This window comes from Aedes aegypti, chromosome 3 (assembly GCF_002204515.2).
Source record: "Aedes aegypti strain LVP_AGWG chromosome 3, AaegL5.0 Primary Assembly, whole genome shotgun sequence".
Classification (NCBI taxonomy): Eukaryota; Metazoa; Arthropoda; class Insecta; order Diptera; family Culicidae; genus Aedes; species Aedes aegypti.
Genome location: NC_035109.1, coordinates 121623179 through 121649316, shown reverse-complemented (window position 1 = coordinate 121649316; position 26138 = coordinate 121623179). Strand labels below are relative to the sequence as shown.

At 40.1% G+C, this 26138-nt stretch overlaps 1 protein-coding gene across 7 annotated transcripts in view; it reads right to left on the bottom strand.

Moving 5' to 3' along the window:
* Positions 1-2695: 2695 nt before the first annotated feature.
* LOC5575304 (serine/threonine-protein kinase PAK 1) overlaps positions 2696-26138 on the bottom strand; it is a 190676-nt gene continuing 167233 nt past the window's right edge. For 5 of the 7 annotated variants that reach the window (XM_021852830.1, XM_021852832.1, XM_021852831.1 and 2 more), the window contains 5 exons: positions 14095-14372; positions 10554-10782; positions 9640-10376; positions 4158-4376; positions 2696-4085 (listed from right to left, as the gene is read on the bottom strand). In XM_021852830.1, the coding sequence (XP_021708522.1) occupies positions 4002-4085; positions 4158-4376; positions 9640-10376; positions 10554-10782; positions 14095-14372 (1547 nt within the window). In that variant the 3' untranslated portion in view covers positions 2696-4001. The remainder of the gene's footprint in view (positions 4086-4157; positions 4377-9639; positions 10377-10553; positions 10783-14094; positions 14373-26138) is intronic. The other 2 variants (XM_021852834.1, XM_021852835.1) reach the window with 2 other exon arrangements.

Sequence of the window (26138 nt, the reverse complement as noted above, 5' to 3'; positions counted from 1 at the left end):
TCCGAAGAGAAGATCCGATACTGAATTTGAGTTCGGAGGAGTTGACGGCTGCGCTGGTGCGTGCATGCGAAGACGTCGCCCAGCTTATTGGTGGACTGAGTCAATTCGCAGCCTCCGTGAAATCTGCCTCAGAACCAGGAGGCGAATGCAATGGTCTAAACCCGGAATCGAGAGACAAGAACGGAGAGTAGAACCACAGACAAACAGACGTCACACTCTCATCGATGTCCATCGACCACATTTTTAACGGTCGATTCAAATATATGGTAGGTGGCCAATCCACCACCCGCAGCGCTCGCATCGTTTTTGTTCGTGTTTGACGTTTACACACTACTGCCACCTGTTGGCCCATCGGCCAAACACTGCGATTTTAGCATTGGGTGTACATGTTCTCGCGACTATGATTTTGATCGCGATTTGTTCTAAGTGTTACGTCTGTTTGTCTGTGGTAGAACTACGAACAGCAAAAGCCACATTGAAGCACGAAATCAAGCTGAGCAAGAAGACTTGCTTCAAGGAGCTGTGCCGTGATGCTGATGTAAACGGACAAAAATTAACCGCCATCGCTGAACTGGCAGTTGCCTAGCAACATCGCAATTCAATAGGCGTCGTGTATAAAGGCAGCCACGGCCTGAAGCGTGAGGTGTGAAGTGCTAGCCGGCCGTCCACCCTGAACGAGGAAGAGGAAGCAGAAGTGTTGTGCGGAGGAATGAAGGTTCCTACCGGAACGAGAACGAAAAGCAGCGAATCGTACTCCAGGAAGAAGATACGGTTGAGTAGCGGAGCGTGAAGAAGGAGTCCCGTTGATAAGGAAGAAGATGATGAAGAAGAAGATAAGTGAGGTAGGAGATAGCCTTTAAGAAAATGGTAGAAATAAAGGTACCTGTTTGTACAAAATTGGAAATAAGGTGGGTTTGTGTTAAGGAAAGGTGATTTAGTGTGTTCTTGGTCGCAATAGTCAAGCGCGTACGCCGACCCTGAGGTAATTGGAGAGAGGGGAGTCTCACCAGTGCTGGGCAGAGATCGCCCCATTAGTTACAACCTCCCGGGTCCTTTTATGATTTATTTTTCCAGAAATGTTCAATTATTTTGGTTAGAGGGAACAGGAGATAATAAAACATAACAACACAAGTAAAGATAATAAATGCGTAATTTATTTCTGAATTGAAAACAGTTTAATGACAATAGGTATTTATTTTTTAAGTCTAACATTTGTCACACATACACACGCACGCACACACAGTTATACTGCATCCTACAACCGGAATCTCTGGGCCGACTTCGGCACTCTACCGGCCAACAACGGAGTATGAACAACGCGTAACGTTATCGGTTTCGGGAGATATTCCTCCGTCGAGGTACTCTCCATTGGAGTACGCTAGCTTCACCGTCGGGAACTAAGCCGAGTAGTATCGATCACGACGAACCACCGGCTTTGGGTCGTCGGGGCGCTTGCGAACCGGAAGTTACCCCTCAACCGGAATCGTAAGACCGACCTCGGCATCCAACCGGTCCGCCCGTAGAGCATGACGAGTAGAAAAATGGGGTCACCAACAAAACACAGTAGCATCAATCGAAGAAGAGACAAATTGCAGTCAGATCGAATAGAGCAAGAGGTGACGAAAAGGCGTAGAGGCATCAACAAGCCCTCTGCCTCCTGAAGTAATACCACGAGGTAGTTCCAGGGGACCATCGGACTTGTAGCCCAAGCCAATGAAAAGTGGCGTGGTACAGAGTTGTTTTCCCCTTTTTTTCTCTGTTACCGCACTCGAGACGTGCATCCGCAGTAGACCGTAGAATAATAGACCGTTAAGTGAGAACCATAGAGCCTAAACCCCTTGTGCTCCCCAGATAGGCGGGTTAAGTGAAAGTTTCTAGCTTTGCTAGAAGTGCAAAAATTCTATGAAAAAAAACAGGACAACCAGGACCTTTGTATTAGTTAGAAGTGAAATAGACAGTTGAAAACTGTTTATGTGGAATTAAAGGTTTTTTAAAAGGGCATCACTGGCTTTTAATCCGAGATTATTGGTCGCTAAATGGCGGAAAACCAGAGCATTACTAGCTACTAACAGGAGCCAAAGAGCTTAGCATGGCAATGATATAGTACGTCGAAAACTTACAAAGCGGTCCAAACAGCGCATAACACCTCTCCTTCGAAGTAATACTGCAAGGGGAAGGTAGGGAAGCCAGGTGAAAGGGATCCTAGGAGAGTTTTTTTAGTGAGGGCCCACACAGCGCCAATCAAATCTGTATACTGGCATGTGCATGAACAATACACACAACAGGCCAGTCTTTAGAACATTTTTTAAACTCCTAGATGCACGAAAAACAAAAATAAAACTAAACAGTTACACTATCACACACACGGCTTTCTCTAAACACGTCGACGTTGCGTCCGGTTGCACAACAACTATCGGTTCTATCTATACAGCTAACATTATCCATCCTACCCATTTGCTTCTCGAATGAAATGTGTAGGAGTAAGTCCGTTTTTAAATAATTGGTGTGGATCTTATGCATTGAATAAAAGGGGATACAGATAGGAAAATTTCCGTTATTTACACGAAGCAGATCGATCTGCGTTGAACAAATAGGATCCGAAGGGACATGCTGCTTTTGGGGGGTGCCTCTAGGAAGATCTGCTGTATCTTTCTCGTTTGATATCATGATAGATAGATGAGGAGGCAAATTAGCATTAATATAAAATAGGACATAATTTCTTACTATCAGTTAAATACTTGATTTTCGTTTAGCACATATACTACAGTTCTTGTTTCTCTGAACGTTCTGTGTTCTTCTCTTCCTAAGCAGTCGAATGTGGTTAGTACGTAGCGATTGTAAGCGATCCTTTAGTAAAACTAAACTGTTAGCCAAAAGTGACGGTTAATACTTGCAGCTTGATCTAACTGGTATATACGACCGTTTAATCTTTGTCCTTGTTCCTTCGAAAAACCGAAAAGCTCACACATAAACTGTTGTAGATAAATGATTTGAATCTCGTTTCAGCTTGCTTTCTCTTTCTTGGTATGTTTTTGTGTGTGTGTTACCTAATATCTCGCGGACACATACACTTGGTGTAGGCACTTTTCACGTGTGTTATCTGATTTTTTTGTTATCGATATTTTTATACTTTTTTTCTGTTGTTCTGCTTTCTATTATCCGGAAGTTGCCGTTTGTAGTTTACTATTATGGTATTATTTGTTTGAGCGAGCTTGAACTTTTTTTTTCGTTTTGCTGTACATCGCGCGGATACTCTTTCTGGCTCCTACTAAACACGAATCAGTCTCTCAACCATCTTCGTTAAGAAAACACCCTGCCTGATGGTTGAAATTATGTGTAATATAGACTCTCCTTCGATGACTGTATCATTATTTGAAGTCCATCGGAGCCCTCTGTTTCTCGTTTTACAAACTATATATACACATACACCGCTCTCCTCTATTCACAATTGGTTTCAGACCTTGACGGAACATGTAACAAAACCATAATCTCGTTCGCTCGCTTCACGCTTATTTCATGATTTGCTCTAAGAATTAAATACTTTTACGTTTTCCCTAATCTCTTGCGTTATTGTTCCGACAGGGAAGAGCATGCTTCCGTTCTAACGACTCTTCTTAGACTTTCCGGCTTACAGTTATAACATGTTTTAAATATAGCGTTTGCTTTATCTTATGCTGCTTACGTGTCTAGTATTGGTTGACTCTTTTTGTATCAATATAGCTTATTGTTTAATAGTAGCTCTCACATGATCGTCGTCTCCCCAGTGTCAGTCACCACGTGTTGTTCCTCCTTCTGAATCTGCCATTATTATCAATCACAACACACCAGACTCTTACCCAACGGCAATGCGTTTAACCAAGAGCACAACACCACCTCTAGGCTCATTTATTAGACTCACGTGCCTGCGTAGGACCAGCCCATCACTGGTTGTTTGAAGGAACCGCCGTCTCGGTCGATGTTGCTTCGGTTTTGTTGCCTGTCTCGTTGGCCCTCGGTTCGTCTCAGTGTCCCTTGGTGGCCTCCTTGGCAGCCAAAATGAGTGGTGTCAGACTGGCCAACGGTCGCGCCAACTTCAGGAAAGGATGCTGCAATAGCACAGAAACAATGCCATAGTTAGTTGATGGAGCCGTTCTGTAAGAATCAACGCCTCAGCTTACCCGCAGCAGTTCAAAAGCGGTAGCTCGCTGGTCTACGTCCACCTCCAGGCACTGGTCGAGGAAGTCCTGGAATACGGGGCTGAGTTTTTCCTTTTCCTTGATCTCCGGTTTGCCGTGGGTTGCGATCAGGTAGAGCGCCCGCAGCGGGTTCTCGTTCAGGTAGGGCGGCTCGCCTTCGATCATCTCGATGGCCATGATTCCCAGCGACCACAGATCGACCTAGAATGGGAGGGAAGGAGAATCAAACCGATTGAAAAAGCCGTCTATGCACATTAGAAATAACTGCAGTACCGCGAAATGGGATAAATTTCATTGACTTAACAGTAAAATGGTGTATAGTGATATCAAGTGTATAAAGAAGCGCATATGAGTAAGTAATGAAATACGGCAAACTCCAGTGGGCTGGTAACTTAGTGCGAATGCCGGAATAAACGATTTCGAAAAATTATTCAACGAAGAACTAGATAGAAGGCGGCGACTTCATGAAAGGCCACGAATATGTTGACCACGTTGACTGTGCCCCTGTGCCCAATGGAGACCAGAAAACCTCAAAGTCTGGGGCTACTGTAGAATTATCGCACAATATCGACGGAGATGGAGATCTACAATACGTCGGCGAGTGGGCTAACGGCGCACGCTGCCCCCATCCCGTGGCAGGCTTTAGAGTACGTTCCAAATCCGTCACCTGGTTATTCCAACTAGGCGGGAGTAGGCTCAGATGCCATTATTTGACTTGCGCTGATGCGGATCTGAACGGCTTTTAGGGGGACCCATAAGGGATGATCCATCAAAACAAACAATTAAAGGAATGTGAAGAGGAAGCGGGTCACGGGTCGAACGATGACAAAGACCGCCAGCTAAGGGTTGCGTACTTATCTGGTAGTGCAGCCTGGGCACTGTTGTCCTTCTGACATTAGCTAGAGTGAGGAGGTGCGACTCAAACAGCGTCTGTTCTGGCATCCAGCGGCTGAGTATGAAATGCTGTATCACGTCAGCTACACCTAAGGTGGCAGCCCCACCATCGTGATGTAAGTATTGCGACCCTGGTAAGGTAGCATATCGAATTTCTTACCTACCACGAAAAATGGAGAAAGAAGAAATAACGAACGATATTTTCGGCAACCGACCTGGCAACGAAATAAGGACTATGATTGGAAACTCGGAACCTGGGATGTCAGGACGTTAAATGAATCCGGACGAGTGAGTCCTTTGGCTCGTGAATTGCAGAAGGTTAGAGTGAGCGTGGCTGCTATTCAGGAAGTTTGATGGCCTAGAACTGGAGAACGTGAATTCAGGGCGGTGGATCTCGTCGCCAACACAGCTTCGCCGGAAGCTTGATGAGCGGAAAAGGGGATACAATGTAGACGACAACCTCAACAATCTGTGCGAGTCTATCCACGGAGCACAGCAGCGCGAGAGGTGATAGGTACTGCTCATAGACGACCCAGAAACGGATGGTTTGATGAGGAGTGCCAGAATGTGACGGATGAGAAGAATGTTGCCAGAAGCCGGATGTTAGTGTCTGGTATCCGGCAGAATAAAGAGCGGTACAAGGAAGCAAGAGCAGCCGAGAAACGAATTCACCGCAGAAAGAAAAAGCAGTATGAAGAAGATATCATTACTGAGGCGCAAAACAGCATGGAACAAAATGGTATGCGGAGATTTTACGAAACTGTCAATGGCGTACGGAGAAAAACAGCGCCTTCTCCCGTCATGTGCCATGATTGTGAAGGTAACTTGCTGACAGACAAAACCTTGGTGGCTGCCAAGTGGAAAGAACACTTCGAGCAATTGTTGAACGGAGAGAACACGAGCGTCTGAGAAGAGATTAATCATTAGCAACGATGGACAAGCTGTGGAGCTCCCGACGCTAGATGAGGTTAGAAGAGCGATCAAGGAGTTGAAGAACTGTAAGGCTGCTGGAAAAGACGAACTCCCGGCCGAACTTTTCAAGCACGGTAGTGAGCAGCTGTACGAAATACTGCACCGTACTCTGTTAAGGATATGGGAGGAAGAAGAATTGCCTGCTAGCTGGCTGGAGGGCCTCATCTGCCCTCTGTATAAAAAGGGACACAGATGGGAGTGCGCCAATTACCGAGGAATAACGCTCCTCAATTCAGCGTACAAAATAATGTCGCGTGTTTGGTTCAACAGATTGAGATCGCTGGAGTAGTCCTTCGTCGGCGAATACCAAGCTGGTTTTCGTGAGGGCCGATCAACGACGAATCAAACGTTTACCTTGCGACAAATCCTTGATATGTTCCGGGAATACTACTTGCAGACTGTTCATTGATTTCAAGGCGGTGTACGATTCAGTAAAGAGAAATGAGTTATGGCAGATAATTATAGAACACGGTTTTCCAGCGAAGCTGATTAGACTGATTCTTGCAACGTTGGATGGATGGAATGTATGGGTTGCGCATGGGACTTCAAACTCCTTCGTAACCTTAGATGGATTGAAGCAAGGAGATGCGCTCTCGAACCTTTTGTTCAACATTGCTCTCGAAGGTGCTATTAGGAGAGCGGGCGTGCAAAGAAGCGGTACCATCGTCACCCGGTCGCATATGCTCCTGGGTTTTGCGGACGATATCGATATAATAGGGATTGATCGTCGAGCCGTAGAAGAAGCATTCGTGCCCAGTGGAGAAAAATTATCCATGCGGCGTAGATTCAATGTAGCGGATTGTAGCCCATCAAGTAAGTAAGTAAGAAGGAGAAGCTTCTGGACCCATCAGTAATCGGCTAAGGTTCCCGCCAAGAAAATAGGCGACCAACATCAACTTAAGTGAGAACAGTGTGGTCAAAAGCCTAGACACTGTAACGACGGCAGGCATTGGCCGCTCCAGGCCATGGATCGTAATAGGGGATGCAGGTAGCTGCTGAGTAACTCGATGACATCATCGAGTATGTTAAGAGCAAAAGCAATATCAGCAAAGACTTGAAAACAAGTGAAATTGTGACAATCAGTCCTAGCTGCAAAGCAGGACTACGAAAAAGCCAAGGAATAACTTGGCATGGTAGAAAGCAAAAGAGACACTAAGTCGTGTCAGACGGAAGTGTTTTCCTTCACAGGAACGCGAATATCTATGATGATATTATTTGATACGGGATGCGAAAAAGGGGACCTTCCGAGGATTAATACGTGGCGAAAAGACTTAAAAGACACCGACACGTTAAAGCTTCCATTGGACGATTTGTCCTTTGAAGGAAGCACCACACTAGACAACGGACTAGCATGCAACGCCCAGTGACACAGTCGAAATACGTTCCTGACGAATAGTTTTCCGGACTGAAGTGAGAATCAAACCCACACTTCTTGACTCGATGCGGCTAAATGCTTGGTAACACTAACCGCACGGCCATGAAGCCCACTAATGGTTATGGTTACTAAGGGAAAAGTGACCCACCTCCTCCGGAGCGGAAAGCTGGCACGAGCCAAGCTCCGCGATCAAGAGGACATGGCAACGGTGCAGAGGCAAACACCGAACCAGGTACTGCATCCACAGGAACCACAGGCGCATGGCAACAGCAACCCGTGGATATGAGTTAGAAAAAAAAGAAAGAAAGGAGAAAACCGAAAACGGAGCCTAAAACTAAACGGAAAACAGCGAAACGTAGAAATTTAGGTGAGGCCCTCGTTATCAAAACAGAAGAAGCGAAATACGCTGAGGTTTTGAAGGCAATGCGAAGCACGGAGAAGTTATCGCAATTGGGCGCAGATGTGGGGAGCATAAGGCGGACTAGGATTGGTGAAATGATCCTGGTCTTAAAGAAAGACGCCAAGCATAAGGGTACAGTCTATAAACAACTGGCACAAGAAGTACTTGGCGACGAGGTTGATGTAAGATCCCTGACTGCAGAAACGACTATCCAATGTAACAATCTGGATGAGGTCACCGATGCAGCGGTGGTCACGGCTGCCCTCAAAGAGCAGTGTGACATCGTCGTAGCCAGTAAGGCCATCCACCTTAGAAAAGGCACGCAGGGCACTCAGGTGGCGGCGATCAGACTGCCGGTTGCAGAGGCCAACAAAGTGAAGAACTTGGGCATACTCAAGGTAGGATAGTCGGTTTATCAGTTAAGCATACAACAGCCTCCTGAAGTTTGCTTTAAGTGTTTTGGGAAGGGCCATATATCGTGGAATTGCAATGGTCCCGACGGAAGTAAGATGTGCAGAAAATGCGGCACCAAGGGCCATAGGGCAAGCGATTGTAAGCAAATCGCTAAGTGCCTAATATGTGTCAACAGAGCAGACAACGAACGGACCCAAATGTCCGGGCACAAGCGGAATATCAGAGCAGTCAAAACGGAAGTAACACAGTTAAATTTAAGGTGATGCAGCTCAGCAGCTGCTTTGGCAGTCAGTCTCGGAAACGAAGACCGACGTGGTGTTACGATCGGACGCATACCGCATACCAGTCAACAACGGGAACTGGGAGGCGAATAGGTCTCAACAGCTAGCAGCTACAGGGACGACAGTTCGATACCCAATCCAAGAGGTAGTCTCTATCTCAAATAACGGTTTTGCGATAGCAAAAATCAACGATGTGTTCTATTGTAGCTGTTACGCACCCCCCAGATGGCGTCTATGGCTCTATGGCGAATCGATGGAGGTAGTAGAGTTGATAGCAGCACACTCTATTTCCATAGTTGAGGAATGGATGAAGTCTAGCAAACTAGGAATGGCCCGTCACAAGACTGAGGTGGTGGTGGTCAACGACCGCAAGTCCGAGCAACGGGCGCTTATCTCGGTAGGTGATTGCACCATAGAGTCCAAGCGATCCCTTAGGCATCATGGGGTAATGATATATGACAAGCCCAGCTTCGCTAGCCACATTGAATATGTCTGTAAAATGGCATCTACGGCTATAGCGGCGCTATCGAGGATGATGTCTAACAGCTCTGCTGAAATTGCCAGCAAACGCAAGCTCCTTGCAAGCGTGGCGCTATCCATACTAAGGTAAGGAGGACCAATCTGGTCAAAACCGCTTAGAACGAGCTTAAAATCTAAAGCGGTTGAAAAGCACATATAGGATCATGTGCTTGAGAGTAGGAAGCGCATACCGGACGGTTTCTGAAGGAGCCGGGATGACGCCCATTCAATGCTTCAACCAAAGAGATACCAGAGGAGTCCGCAACGCGTGTCCCCCGACAATATAATAAAGAGAATGTGTGCGGATGCCGAGTGCTGATGCAGAGGATCAGCCCTGCCGAGGCTGGTCCCTTGTAACATTTTTAAGTCGGCTAGGAGAAGCAGTTTGCCTAGGCTACTTGTGCTATATGTGTTAAGTGCTATATGCACTAGCCCCTCCCCGAAGAAACACCGTTAGGTGATTCCGGGGAGATGAGGGTCTGAGGCCAAGAGTAATGTCGGTGCACTGTGCACCACTTGATCATTGGCAGAGATAGCACCATTCCAATTGACATGCGTCTGTATGAAAATCTAATGAATGTGCAGTAAAATTATGAATCTATAACTCACCTTCGGTCCGTATTGCTTCCGCGTGACCACCTCCGGTGCCATCCAGTAGGGCGTACCGACCATGGTCGTCCGTTTGGACTGTTCCGGCGAGATCTGCGCACAGAAGCCAAAGTCCGTCAGTTTCACGCTGCCATCCAGCCCCAACAGAATGTTATCACTTTTGATGTCCCGATGGATGACCTGATTGCTGTGGAGGAACTCCAACGCCTGTAGCACTTCGCGACAGACAGCCGCGATCTGACCCTCGTCCATGCACGTTTCGGTGACGACATCCGTTAGCGACCCGCCCGGAAGGTACTCCATCACAACCCACAGTTCCTCCGACACCAGATAGCTGTCCAGGTAGTTGACCACGTTCGGGTGCTTGTTCTCTCGCATCACCAGGATTTCGTTGATAATCAGCTCCTTCTTAGGCTGTTGGCTTAGGTTCATCTGTTTAATGGCTACCTCCATACCGGTGGAGCTCTCAATTGCTGTGTACACCGTTCCGGAAGCGCCCTGGCCGATCTTCTCCATCTTGTTGTATTTCCGCTTGGGATCGCCCACACTGACGATGGTTCGGAGCTTCTCGAGGATCTCTTCGTCGGACATTTTCTTCTTCTTGGTATTGGTACGCTGCTGGCTGGGGGCCTCATTGTTGGCCGTTGTGGTCGTGGTGGAGCCCACAGGGGGCACCACGGTCGTGGCGGCGGTCGTCGTCGTCGTCGTTGGAGTCGCTGTTGGTGAGGATGGACATGCTGTAGATGAGGTGGTCGTTGAAGTTGTGGTTGTAGTCGTAGTAGGAGCAGTTTGCGTTGCAGTCGGAGTTATCGTCGTCGGAGCGTCGGCTATCGTCGTTGCCGTTTCCGGTGTTAGTGAGTCGGTTCTATTGCTAGTTGGTGTTAGTGGAGTTAGTATTGTATGATCTTCGTTACCTTGCAGCTGGCTGTTGGCGTTGTTCAGATTGCACGCAGCGACGGTCGGCGTTTGGGGGACGGCCGCGGCGCTCGTCGAGTTGATGGTGTTCACCGTCGATGTGAGGATCGTCGTCGAGTTCTTGTTCTTGTCGAACGTGGGACTGCGCACTCCGGTCGTTCCACTGTTGCTGAGATGGGGAGGTACTGGTGGTGATATCGGCGTTGGGTCATCGATAGGCCTCGTGTACTGCGGGGAAAGAGGAGAAGACTGCTTTTAGTAATGTGGTCTAGTTATACAAGTTCTGTTGGACTGTAGCGAATCGTTAACTAGTAACTGAAGATATCTCAGTTCTTTGTTAAATATCAAAAAAGTACAACGTATTATGAGATATCGTGACAGAGGTATGAAGATATCCAGTCCAGACAATGGTTCTGTGATCCTATGATTTTTTTTCCGTGGCTGATAGGTTATGTACAGCGAAAACAATACATTCCAAACAACTATGACTTCATGATTACATTACAACTATTGTGAGAAATTTTATAATTCATAATCCTTACAAATATTTCCAATTCAATGAAAAATTCATCCTAATCGTTCCAAATGCTACTTTTTCATGTTTTCTAAAACTTGTATTACTCTTGTTTTCTTAAACTTGTAATACTGTTAAGTTGATTTTTGTTCTTTTTGAAGCTGCTACGAATTTGTCGCGAAATTTTGATTGCTGACCCGTAGTGCTGTCCCTAGCACTAAACTTTAAAGTAAAATGTAGTTTTTTTTTGGATCACCAGATCTGTGCTATTGAAAATTTGAGGCTTGGCTGCTATTCATCTTCACCTTAAGGTGTAACAGCTTAGAAGCCAACATCAATATTGCACTTATCTCACAATGGAAGCACCAGACAACATCGAAATTTCTATATTAGCTTTGGTGCGTAAAGCTGAAAAATAAGAATATCACTAACTTTGATTTATTTTTTTTTCAATTCAGCACCTTTGAAAACGTGAGTAGAGGCGCTAGTCGACCATTGTCATTCTGAGATGTTCAACCTTAAGCAACCAAATTAATCCCAACTGACATTCAACTGCAACTAAAACTTTCGATTTATATCAGTGAATTAATGTATTAATGTTAACGATTTGAAAACTGTTGATTTGAAATATTTTGATAACATGTGCAAGCACTTGCAATATATTGATTACACGAGTTATCTTGGTCCAACTTATTAGGAGCGTCATTACACTTAGATCACCGGTAATTAATTCCAAAATATTAGATAACAAGTAAGCCACTGTATATTTTGTGTTGGTTGTACAGGAATCATATTCATCCTTGCCATACAGTTTCCCCTTGAGAACTAGATATTCATTTCGTAAACAAATTCAAATCTTAAAACCTACCGAAACTCTTAGCGATATCCTGTCGATCAAACTGCTGAGCTTCCGGTGAAGCATTTGGGTGACGGCGAAAATTTCCTGGAACATTTTCGTTCGATGCGTTTCTAAAGGATTGGACACCGTGGAAAAAAACTATCACGCTCTGCACCACAACCATCACCTTCCGGGGCAATTTCGAAACTAGCGTACAGAAGATTAAGACCCCTCTCTCCAAGAAAAGGTCCAGCACAAAATTTGTGAGAAAACACCGCAACAACAGTCTAAGCTGATTATGAAAGAATGGAAACAAGAAAGGCACAGTCGATGGAAACATGCAAACTATGCAGAAAATGTTGGGACGCGTTACGTTGTAAAAACTGGTGACACAGGTATTCGAGCGAGCAGGTAAAAATCGGTTCGATCCGATGCAAAACAAATCAAAGCGGTATTCTAACTGGAAACGGAAGTGGCCACACAGCATGATACATTTACGATTTGTTTTGGAAAGGAAGTAAGCAAGGACTTTTTTTTTTAAAGATAATAGGTTCTGGCTCATTCGTTTCAATTTCAAATCTGTAGAGGAGATTGGATCCCCTTTTTTCAAAGCGGCTGTAAACCTGTAGGGAAAGTTCCTGTTAATCTGATTTCAACCTCATGTTCTTTAGTGTGTTTCACGCAATCACCGGATAGTAGGGTAAATGCACCAATCAATTTTTACGTATTCTCACGCATAAAATTTTGAAAACCCTTGAACGATCTTTGCAGTTACTTCAAATCGTTGTGATGTGATGAAAAAGATCTACATTCCTACAAAGATTTCACTAGGTATGTACCTTGAGATTCTTCCAAGCACTTCCCTAGGTCACATGTATTTTCGATTAATTTTCCTAAGAATTCCTCAGAATTTGTTTTTGTAATGTTACGTTACATATAAATCATTGTGCCTAATAAAATGTGGTTAAATTATCTAGCAATTACAGAAGACAGGATAAGGTAATACGCATTTAACACCAGAATGATTGGTAAAATATGATTGTCGCATTCTAAAGCTAGTGTTTCTCGTCCCTAAAACTGTATTTTTGAACGAGCTGTCAAATCACTTCACTCCAGTTGTTCGTGGATGACAGCCGTTTCAGCCTTGTGGTAAAAAGTAACTATTACTTTTATCTAGGTGATGTTAGAGATGAACTACATATCAATTAAGAAAAGTTCACTGTACCTGAACCAAAACATTTTGTGCATTGCCTATCGATTTTGAGCACGCAATAAATAAATGACAGACAATGTATAAACACATCGTAGTGAATTTATGATTCTATGGAAGAGGTAATAAATAAGGGTATACTTAAAGAGACAACATTTTCTGAATCTTTATAGATTTGTTTATTTTTCTTCATAGCAGACATCACATTATCTCCGACAAAGGATCTTTTCCTTACGGATAAGACCTAACAGTTGTAGAAAAGGTTCTTCTCGTTTAATGTTTGCTCGTTCCGATTAGAACATCTTTCATGAATCGAACAAGTTGTAGATACTTCAAAATTATTGCCTACTCATAGCCTCAGTTCTAATAGCATTAGCGCTTATAGGCAACAGGATACTATGCTGATTATTAAGCATGCTCGCGGTTCTAGTTGGAAAGTAATCCCTCGAAGAATAGGGTACCGTAATATGGGGGCAAATTGATCACTGGGTCGAATTTAACCAACTTAATATCGACATACAATTCCCTTCAAGGATGCTAAACATTTTGTTTGCATAACATACTTTATTGTTTGAGAAAAAAACAATATACTAAAAAGTATGGAAATATTGCACCAACATTTTGAAAAATTCAAAATGTTATTTTTTTTTCATTTTTTTGAAGTCCATTCTGAAATGTGAAGTGATGAAAGCATAATTCAAACTTCTATCTTCTAATAGAGCGATTTTTTGAAAACTACGTGTACTTGGTCCACTGTGACTGTACTAAAAACACCGTTCAGTGCTTTAGTTTACTCTGACTGAAAAGTTTCTTGTAAAATAACAATCATGTAATGCTAGGAAAATTTGAACATTAGTATGAAAAGACAAATTTGCTTTTATGCACAGCATAAGGGATGACAGTGCCTCTGCTGGTACACTTTTCAAGCTTAACTTTTCATGAAATATGTAGAATAAGCATAAAAAAATGGATACTCACGATGGACTTGGTCCGCTCCGGTCGGCTCGCGATTGGCGGCGGTATTCCATTGCCACTGATGCTTCCGCCGCTGCTGAGTCCTCCGAGCTCGTCGCTGTCGTGTTCGCCGCTCGCCGAGTTGTGATGGGACGAGAGGGGCCCTAAGCTGTACGCCTGCGAGTGTGAACTGGAGAGGTGCACCTGGCCAACTCCACCCGGGCCGTGCGATTCCGAATCTGTCGGGGTACTGCTCGGACTGCTGCTGCTGACCCGGCTCAGCGAGGAACCTATGGACGAAGCTAGAGTTGAGCATTAATATTGTATTTGCTTGAACCGTGTGGAGTTTGGTCGGCTCTGCTACGGCGACTTCGGTCAGAATTTGGAAATAAGGTAATGAGCGGTTTTGGGGAAGAATAATGGGGAAATGATTGCAAAGATGGCAATGACTTGTTCCAAGAGTTTGTTTTTGAGAATTTTATTGTGTAAAGCTTGTCCAAACATAGACAAATAGTTTAAATTTTTTTAAAACTTTAATTTACAGGCAGAATAAAATAGACTGTACATTGAAGTTGTTAGATGTTTCTGAAAGTCAAAATATGAGGTGTTAACAGATGTGTAAATAAATCACAATGTCAATTTCTCCAAACATTTTAGCATTGTAAGATTCCAAGTTTCACTTTGAGACATAAAACATAAAGTTAACATAAAAATATCGGGTAACTAAAAAATATATATATATATTCATGGTTTATTAAAAGGTTTTTTTTTTAAATTATATTACCACTTTGAGTAAGGAGATTTACCACAACCATATAAACCAGATCAATGCTTCACTTTCATCGATAGTATACTTGCGTATTGTACAAACTTCGAAGATGTATGGCATTTCATGAAAACACTGTTCCCAGGGAAATAAAATGGGAAAAATCGACGAAAAATCCTGCAAACATAACATTGGAATTAATCACGAATACATAATATAAAATAAATATAATTGAAAATGTCTCAGAGTAAGTAATTTGACAAATATATTTTTTTAAGAAAAATCCAGTGAACCAATTGTTACCCAAAACGCAGCAACAAAGACATTCTCATCTCCTATTCTTGTCGTAACAATTTTATTCCGCAACACCAATTGTACAGAATATGACAATGATCGATCACCACGTGCGCAGCGGTTTTCGGTGCTTTGTATTGCAATTTTCGAGAGCTTTCTCTGTGTTGGTAAACATTGGTACATTATCGAACAGCATTCAATTGTATCGCATGTTTTAAGATAAAACATTCCAAACTAGTTTGATATTATACACTTTTTGTAAATGGTAAGTCAATTCAACATGTTATTTCATGTTTTAAGTACACGTATCAGAGATCACACGTTTCATAACAATGAAAAATTTGTTATAATATAGGGAAAGTGTACCAGTTATGGCCATAGTGGTTCCCTATTTGGCCATATGTGAAATTTTGACAACCTTCACATTTTAAATATTTTTGAATGTTTTACCATCAAGATATTTCTTAAATCTAACTTCTACAACACAAAAACATTTTCAAAGTTTGAAGACATTAAAGTAATCACGTATGGCGAAATAGGGAACCACTATGTCCATAACTGGTACACCTACCCTAAGTGTGTATTCATTTCACGTATTTGGCTGTAGGATTCCCATTTTTTTCTACTTTTTAGCTGAGACTCAACTAATAAATTGAAAGGTGTCAAAAATACACTGGACCAAGTGCTGTTCAATGATTTTTGAAAAATGTACTCCAAGCATTCGTTGAAACAAAATATTTTGATTATTTACCGTGAAATCAGAGCTAATCTATTCGATGAAACATCTGTAAGGTACCGTGGGGTAAGTGGATACAGAAAAATTAATAGTCAACTTAATTGTTATTTTCAGCTAACGTGAATAATGTTTTTCTAACTTTTTTTATGTGGATAGCAAATGAGGAGCTAATATACTTCAAATTATTATTTGTTTAGATTTTTCTGATTGTTTTTTATTGAGTACGAGGGAGTTGAAAATTTGCGCCAAATGATCAACTTGCCCCACCATGGTGGGTCACCTATAAAAAAAATCTATTCTCAAAACAAATGCGATGAAATCATGTATAGTAAAAATGATATTTCTGTAACTCTTGTTATAAGTGCTGTTATATATTTTGATAGCTCTAAAATTTAAAAAAAAAATCTTCATTTTATCAAAATATTATGAAAAATATTTATACATTAGCTTACACTTATTTTTTTTTTTTTTTTTTTTTTTTGTATGGTATTCAGTTGGAGCTGCCTGACAGCTTAACTTGTCAAGGCTGAACCCTCGGTCTGGCTTTTGCCAAGTTTCCCCTCTACCAGGACCAATACTCAGACGGACTAGGCAATGGCGCCCACATGAACACTGTTTTTTTATTAGTATTGTGACGTGATAGTTTTTGAAAAGTGCCCATATTCCCTTGCTTCTGAGAAAAGGAAGCATTGTGAAAATCAACAGCTCCATCAGAATTTGTTTGAAATAGTTGTGTAGTAGTGTCATAACTAATATTGTCTAGTCGAAATGGTTTTGAATAATTTGTCATTCAAGTGCTATTCTGATTACTCCTGTCTTTTACGTAAGATTAGAGTCTTAAATGTCAATTGTCGTCAAGTTTTAACAAAATTAGGCTGTTTAGTAGTAGTATTTATTTATTGTTGTTAAAAGTGTTTATTGGTCATTACGTTCATATATCCTTAAAGAAAAAAGTCGCTTTCCTTGTCTGTTCAACAATTTTTCGAAACTGGCAAGTGTACCCTAATGATCGATCTCAGCGTCTTACTTTCCATAGTCATTTTATAGTGAATATTGAAGAGTAAAGTTACCTTAGGCTTCTATTACAGTCTCCTACATGATTCACTTTTCGGTGGCAAATGCAATGCTTCACAACGCCTACTTTCTACTTGTAAATTTTGCGAAAATGAAGCTGGAATTAGATTATTTATACCGCTGTTACAAAAGAGGTATTTCTTATTATGGCAATGTAAAAGCCATATTAAAATAAGATTGTCGCCACTTATTTCTACTCAGTGAATCTACTAGTCATTTTTCTAAGAGTTCCTATGTATTCCCTACGTCGTATATGATAACGATGTATCTAACTAGCTAATAGTAAGAGTGGCTACGGATCATTCTGGTTAGCAAAAGGCAAACTGAACGTCACCAATAGTATTAATGTCCACTTCGAATAGATTAATTATTTGAAATGGGCATCAATTCTATCAATGACGCAGAATGTCCGTTGGATCACATCCGAGATATTATTGCGTCTATGCCATATGAATTATGACGCGGCTTTAAGCAAAAAGTGCCAAAATGTGATACCACCACTACAGGTTACGCCTTTGGTTTCCATCATATGGGCTAATGGATTATGCCCTCCCATCGCGGCAAGGTCGCATAACCAAGGGGAGGGAATACATTAGCTTACACTTATTCGAACAAAAACAAACATTGTAACTAGAATATTTTGGAGAAAATTCATCTTTTTTATAGAGAGTTATAGAGAAGTATTGAGGACTATTCCTAATGATGTTTTCGAAAGACTTCTTCTTTTTCTTCTTCTTGGCATTACGTCCTCACTGGGACAGAGCCTGCTTCCACAGTTATTAACTGAGAGCTTTCTTTGCTAAAGCTGCCATTTTTGCATTCGTATATCGTGTGGCAGGTACGATGATACTCTATGCCCAAGGAAGTCAAGGAAATTTCCATTACGAAAAGAACCTGGACCGACCGGGAATCGAACGCAGACACCTTCAGCATGGCTTTGCATTGTAGCCGCGGACTCTAACCACTCGGCTAAGGAAGGTCCGAAAGACACTCGTAGTTTAAAAATATTAATTACATGTACTTTTGTTTAACATACTGAAATCTATTTGTTCTATTTATGAAAATATTTTTATCATCTGTCTAGAACAATCGATATGGTCAAAAAACGTACGATAACATGATTTCAGTTGAAGAATTTGTATATTTTGCTCTTTTGCATTTCAGCTTAGATAAACTACGAAAAATGTTGTTTGAATTTTTCATTTTTTATACTAGAAAGAGTGTACAACACTTTTCGGTGGATTAATTAAAGTGCTTATTCTGCGCGGCGTGTGAAGTGAGACGAGTCGAATGAGGTGACAATTGTCGATTCGCTCCCATTTGATTAACATTAGCCGTCTCACGTCACCCAAGGTGAGAGCGGCTCGTCTCGACTCCCACTCCGCGCAGAATGAGCCTGAAAATTTTCTCAGGATAATTTGACAAATTCATGCTAGGAATAAAAAAATGTATAAGTAAAACAACACTTGATGACATTGAAACTTATTGAAATCCGCGTAAGTGGTCTACCAATAACAAAGCGTAACAAAAATGACTTTTTTGCGTGTCTAAAGGATCAAATTACACCCGATTCTGTTTTTGCACGGGGGATGCGTACCGTGCAAAAAAAGTTTTCAGTTCAAAATTTCAAAAACCGTGTAAAAAAAGTAACACCATTTCTCGACGTTTCATGTAAAAAAAAGGTTTTGGCAAAACATTTTGTATGGAAACTTTTTTTGCACGGCCGTGTAAAAAAAATCCGTGCAAAAACAGAATCGGGTGTATGTGTCTCGAGTAGATTTGGGATTGCTGAATCTGATGCCATTTTCAGAAATGTTCCAGCACGTCACAATTTTTAGCTACAGGTCGCCAAAGTTGTATAAAACACTGGTTTCATCAATGTTTACATAAAATTTGAGGTATAATTTATCAACCTTTTTTTGTGATCTTATCCACCAAGCATGTCATTTTGCACTTAAAATTTCATATCAGACATAATTTGGTTGAAATTGCACGATTAAATTTAGATTCAACCGATTTTTTCAACATGCTTGCTGTCTCCATACAAAATTCTTCGTTTCTCTTATATGGTAAAATACAAAACTTTTTAAAACATCAAAAAATAACTTTTCGGCATCGAAAGTATTATAAACTTTGTTGATAAGTATTGTTATACGCATAAAGTTTGAATTCTGTGGCAATTTAAGCAAATAAATTGCCTTACAAGCTGGAAAACTTGCATGCAAGTTGACTAAAATAGTTAATTTTTGCATTTTCAACAGCCAATATCTCCAAAACTAGACGTGCTATGATATTTTTAAAAACGGCAATGGATTCAGCAACCCTTTATTGAGTGAATAGTGGTATTTTGGTGCTTGAGACAAAAATGTGTTCCGCAGTGTAATTGATAACAATACTTGATCCACTCACCCCATCCCATTGAAAAGTGCGGGTAAGTGTACCATGGCCAGTATATATGTATTTATTTATAAAAATTATATTTTTCCATTGTGATTCATACAATTAGAACTGAAATGTTAACCATGTGTTGAAAAACCTAATAGTATTTGATTTTAGGCAGAGATGCTATGGATTTTTAATCAACAGAAAACAACTTTAAAATTAATCGATTTTTGGAGTCAACAAGTTTGCTTGTGTTAGTACACGTGTAGTATCAATTTTGCAGTAGTATCAGTGTGTACCTGAGACACTTCCCCCACGGTACCTTACTTAAATTGCATAAAAAGGATCAGAATTGTTAGGGTGACTAACTTTTACTAAGCCAAAATATCATCTAGTCCTGTCTGAACACCGACTAATTGTCAGGTTGATAAATAACAAAGCACATTCAGGGCTGGGAGCGGTCAGATAACAAAGAAATAGTGACTTTAGTGACTTAAATTATTAAAAAAAGTGATCTGAATAGTGATGAAAAATTGATTTCAAAACTGCACGCATTTGTTAAAAAATCAGAAATTAAAATACGTTCTACTCGTATATTAACGCATCTAAATATTGTGTGAAATTTAAAATGTACCGTGTTGATTCGAATTGCCGGACGCTTCGAATCCCGGCCTTAATTCACACAAACATTATTATGCCGTCAAATGTTTTGATTGTTCATTTAGCACGGTAGCGATTTGGAATGTTTCTTAACAGTTATAGGGTAAGACTTGGTTGCCATAAATGATCAAAAAGATGGCGCATTTGAGATTTCACTTCGGAAATCGAACTAATGATAGAATTTGTATTGACTTTTTGTGTCATGAACAGAAATTGATGTTTTTTATTTGTATTACGGCTACAAAATAAATTACTCGCAGCATTTTTTAACCAAATTTGTGGAATAATTCAACAGGAAATTTTTGATAGCGGACAAAATTTCAACACATGTTTTTTCAGGTTTTTTTTTCCTTATCCGAAGATTACTGCAGAAAGTTCACTAGCAATTCATTCATCAAGTCTATCAAATATTGATATTAGTTATCGTCAAAAGTTGTTCGCATATTTCCTAAATAAATATCCCAAAGTCGTTTCCCAAGTATCGTTGAAATATTCTTCAACAAATTTTCACTTTGTATTTCCGTTGAAATTTTTCTTGAAACTTTGATTTGCAATATGTTTGTCTTTACATTAACTTCTGTTCCTTGCTGATTTACTTTGAAAAGTTGATCCAGCCATTAGTTTTTTTTTATCATCAAATTACGAAAATAGTGATTTTAGAGACCATTATTCTGAAAAAGTGATTTTAGTGGCTGTTTGTTGCAAACAAGTGACTTTTTAGTGACCCGGTCGAAAAAAGTGACCAAGTCGTTAAAAAGTGTCTCACTATCAGCCCTGCACATTTTTATGATTTACTGATACACGGCTTATATTTCCTGAGATCAAAGGAAATGTGTTGCCGACTGCTCGGTTGGGCAAATCTCTACCAAAACAAGCCAAGATTTGATATTTTAACTGTGTACAATTATTTTTTTATTGAATTTAATGATTTTGTAATTGACAATCTGACAACATTTCTTTTTACAAGAAACATTGTCAACGAGAATCTATAGAGAACTGTCAAGATTTTTGTCGGCTTCAGCATAAGCATTGATGGTTTTGAAATGTTGTTTTATTTAACTTGCAATTTAGCGTTAGTGGAAATTGAACTTTGAAAAGCTCAAATTTTCATATACAGTCATCTCTCCCTTACTCGATATTGAAGGGACCATCGAGTTAGGGAGGTATCGAGTTACAGAACACAGTGCAACTGCGTTCCAAGGGACCATCGAGTTAGCCATGAAAACAAACTTTTACTATGGTTCTCTAACTCGATATCGAGATACGGAATATCGAGTAAGGGAGAGTTAACTGTATGTCTATAACATCTACATACAAAGCATGATGGAATAACTATCTACTCGTTAATTTATATTCGCAGCCCTGAATTATAACTATAGGTATTAGCTTTCCAATTGCATTTATATTTTCCTGTATACGAAAGCATGGGAGTGAAAAACGGTGGTTGCGAACCCATGAAAGTTAAGTTTTCCCAATAGAATCCAATATGGCGGCCAATTATTTTTAATTTTTCAAATTAAGCTCCTATGTTTTCTATTTTCAAAACCATGTTATTGTGAAGGAATTTTCAAAGAAATTTCTTAGTTATGGCTGTTTGAGTGAGCCAAGAATTGTCAAAAATTGAGGGGTCCTCGAAAACTGTTTTCATTCTAACTATCGAGGGCTCTATCAGTTTGACCAACCAAATGCAGTTTCTTTACATACTCGACAGGAAATTTCGAATGAGCATAAATTTGAACATTTAGATAGATCAGTGGGCTGGTCTCAGCGAGAATTACTCATTACATGAGAGAGAGGAGACTGCTCACTGACACTTTCTTTAATTTTTGGGTTATGCACAACGGTCAGATGAACTTTTTTTTGGTCAAAATCATATTCACTTCTTGTTGTTCACTATGAAAAAGGATATGAACATAAAAAATGAATAGCAGTTTGCCAACAAACAACTATATGTAGGAATTCAACTTTTTAAAATGTGAAATCATCGAAAAACATCTGAAAATTAAAAAAAACGTTTACTTGAATTATGATGCTCTGCCTTTCAAATATGCGATTTGCAAGTGACAGTTGGTGACAGGTTCCATTGACTTTTGGGAGCTCACAATCTAAGCCAGCTGTCTCCTCTCTCAGCTACGTGTAAAATATATTATTATTTACACTTTAGCTGAAGATATATTATGCAATGTACGAAGAAATCATTAGTCATATATATCATATGTAATTTATTGTATTATTATACCATGACAATATTTTACTACATTTTCGCAGGATAATGACAGATTTGTGCCTCAATCATCAAGCATACTTCTACCACTTTGTGGCAATGCCATAGAACGACTAGATAAAATAATAAGTTCACTAACAAAAAAGTTACAGCCCTTCAAAGTGACCTCCGAATACAGATGAAAGATTAATGGTCAAATCATTCTAATTTCATGTAAGCAAATATTCAAAAGTGATGCAAAATATTGAACAAACAACTGCTGCATAAAATATCATATCGACACACCATCCTATAAGATGTAGGATGATTTCCATGTTGTTAATAATGGCGATGGTGCTAGCGATGATGATCGTGCTGCCGCTGCTCCACAGTGCCCAGCCAGAGCATCCCGTCCCTTATAATTGAGAATCGTTTTGCCGCAAAGAGTGAAAGTTCGACTAAAGGCTCCCAACAACAACGACGTGAAGATCCTCTTCGAGCGATACCTAGCTACTCTAGGCAAATAGTAAAATTCAGATCGTTTGTAAGCAGAAATATCTATGCTCCTTCACCTTGCTATGCGCTTCAGCAAGCTTAGTTCTCGGATCAGGGATTAAAGTGGAAGCATAATGCAAAAGATTACCCCATTCAATCGATGGGTAATCTGAACTATGAAATTTCATTGACGAGGTGTTCCTTCATCCTACGCACTAATGAGTGTGGGAAACGGATCGAGGCTGCCGCGAAGGAAAGTGAGTTTTTGCGGAAATGCTCGCAGTTTAATATGGCTGAGAGCCTAGCTGAAAGCTTATTAATGAAAAGGTCACAGGAATGTAATAGTCATGCAAATTGCGCTATGTATGAAAATCTTCGTATTTTTTATCAGATTGTTCAGTGTTTGATATAAACTATAGCGCAGAGATTCCCAAACTTTGTAACTTTGCCTTTACCAATTCTCTGGGAATGGTGTGGCGCACCTATACAAAAAAAAAAATAAAATAAAAAAATAAAGGTGTAGAACCTGCTTGTATGAGATTTATGTTGTACTTTATTGATTGATTGTAATAGAAGTCATTGTTTTGTTATTAAATATAGGGATATTATTGTAGATTCTTGATGAAATCTATACATGATTTCTTGTTGGCAGGGCTCAGAGCATGAGAAGATTTTACATGTGTTATTATCTGACACATCGCCGCTAAAACCTTCATCCTATCAACTGCAGCAGTTGGTCTTCACCGAAAGGTCAAACGATTTCAAGTGATCATCGCCATTTGAAATCGTTGCAGCCAATTAGTGCGCTCATTGTTTCTTTATACCGCCATTTATGGAACACTTTGACTCTACTACTCAACAGATCTCACCGCTGGTTGTTCACTTATTACCCTAAGTGCCGCCGTCCAGCGGAAGAACCATTCAAACAGCGATGATGACGACGGTTTTACTAATTAACCCGTAACATAAAAAAACATGGCAACAAATCGTTTCATGATTTTGCCTCACCTCTGATTGGGTGCAACAAAATATTTTGATTTAGGTGAAAGTTTAACAGCACCGATCACACGGCGAAACACAGTGGCGCACCTTCACTACAAATCTTACTCAAATCGTTTGAAACCCATAATTCATTGACAAAACATGGTTTTTGAAAGCTATTCGATTTAAATGATTGGAAGAAAAAAAAGCGTTATTTATGGTAAGTTCGACAGATACAGTTTAATGTATATTTCTTCATTTGAATTTAAAACCCGCCAAAATCAAGCATGTTGATCGTGTTGATTGCTTAAATGCATTTATTAGATAAGGTACCGCGGGGCAAGTGGGTAAATGGGGTAAGTGAAAATAATTGGTATATTTTACTGAATATGTGAATTAACGTTATAAACTCATGCGTAAACCTTTGAGGCCATTGAGAATATTACGATAGGTAAGAGATTTCTGAGATTGTTCAGCCTTTATTGCATAATAGAGCGAAATATTGTTAACCTGTCAACTATCACTCCGTAACAAGTTGGCAGCGTGCAATCTTATTTAAATATTTTCAGTGGAAAAAAGTTGCGGAAAATAATTTTCTGTACCACTTCTAAGTAGTCCCCTCTGTTAGTTTTAAACTGCAATAAAAAAAGTTTTAGAATTAATTCGACATACACCTAGAAATAACTAAATTGAAATACTGTCAATTTTCTGATCACGTAGGGCAAGTGAAAAGTTTCTCGTTAGAGATTGAAATTGTGTTTTCTCTTTAGGCAGCTATAAGTATACAAGGTTCACAATTATCAAAGAACAACAGAACGTGCTGATAATTCAAGAAACACTATACTCAAAGCGTTAAATGATATTATCATGGCCAAATCATGGAACTTCTCTAAAAAAATGTTGCCAATTATTACGATATTAATGTGTTTACTTCGGACAGCCAATTAAAAGGAATACGTTGATTGAAAAGTCCCAATATAAGAGAACGCACGGAAATCTTGTGGAATGTCTATTAAAAGCAAGTTCAAAACATAAAAAATGGGGTATAGGTGTATCAACATAAAAAAGTTTCTAAATACTTTATTGAACGACTCCGACTCTCTTGAAGAGTTATCCGACATCATATCCGATTTTCTTAAAAACAAATAACGAGCGATGGAAATTCTACAGAACAGAAATGTAATTGATGTCCCATGATGTAAGAACTAACATTGGAAATGTTTCAGTTATAATGTTGTCGAATCATTTTAACAAACATAACTAAACAGAAGAAAATTAAATTTACAAGAATAACATTTTCTTTGTTTACTTGCTACTTATGTTATTGTTCATTTGGACGCCTTAATAGATGTTAAAGGTAATAGAAATCGTGAATGTAACTGTTAGTTTTTGAATTTTTTGTTCAAAACGATAAACTTTTCACTTGCCCCACAGGTGGGGTAGTAAGGAGACGTTTTTCAAAAACTTTTTCTGTGCTTTTTTCTTCAATTTTACATAAAAATCGGTTTCAGTATACTGCTTATATTTGGTGGGAGTCAAGCTAAAAAATATACACGACCCTTTTTGTTTTAATTTAAGGTCTCTAGAATTTGAGGAATCCCAAATATGCTAAATCCATTACCCACTTGCCCCAAGTTACCTTACAAAATTTGTTAAGCCTCATTTTGTTGAACCGTGCTCATGCTGTGTATGAAGATTGAGGTTCCCAAGTAACCAAACAGCACTTTAATTCGCCATGCGTGCTAATATAGTGCTATTATAAAGTTGGCAAGCTCTATTTGAACCGTATAAAAGTCCTATAGGCCCAAAAAGGTGAATTAGCGTGCTTGTGGTTACTTGGGTTTGTCATCCTGTTTGGGTACGAAATATAATAGCACGGACACTGCAATATTAGTTTTGCCAAAACAAGAAGAAACATTGTTTGTAGGTTATAAAAATATTCAGTTAAGCTGCTTGTGCCGAAATATAAACGGTTCATTAATTATGAACAAAAAATGTTAACTAAACGCAATTTTCAAAAGATTTCGACTAAAATGCTAAGAGAAAATACCGCAACGACATGTTCACAAAAGTTATGCCTTTTTATGTGAAGATTATCTCTTCCCAAGGTTGCATACAGAAATTCACAACAGTTTATGAAATATAGCCGAACTAAGGAAATTACTAGCTGAAAAATTGAAAAGAGCGTAACTCAATAGTTCGAACCAAACAAATTAGTGAAAGGTTTTTTATTTAACCTAATTTTACTTTTGGTCCACTTTGGGCCACTGTTCTACGGTGAGCAGCCGGCGACATCACGATATTGTGTTCATCTCTTGACCGCGATAATCGGTGTTTTCCCACGCGCTTCGTGACCGTGGGGATTTAGCAAACCAAACAACAACAAAAAAAAAAAAACTGCCATCAACTTGGGTATATCGACCCGGGCAGACAAAACAAGCCCACACGGAAGAGATTAGCTCTTCGGTTAGCTAATC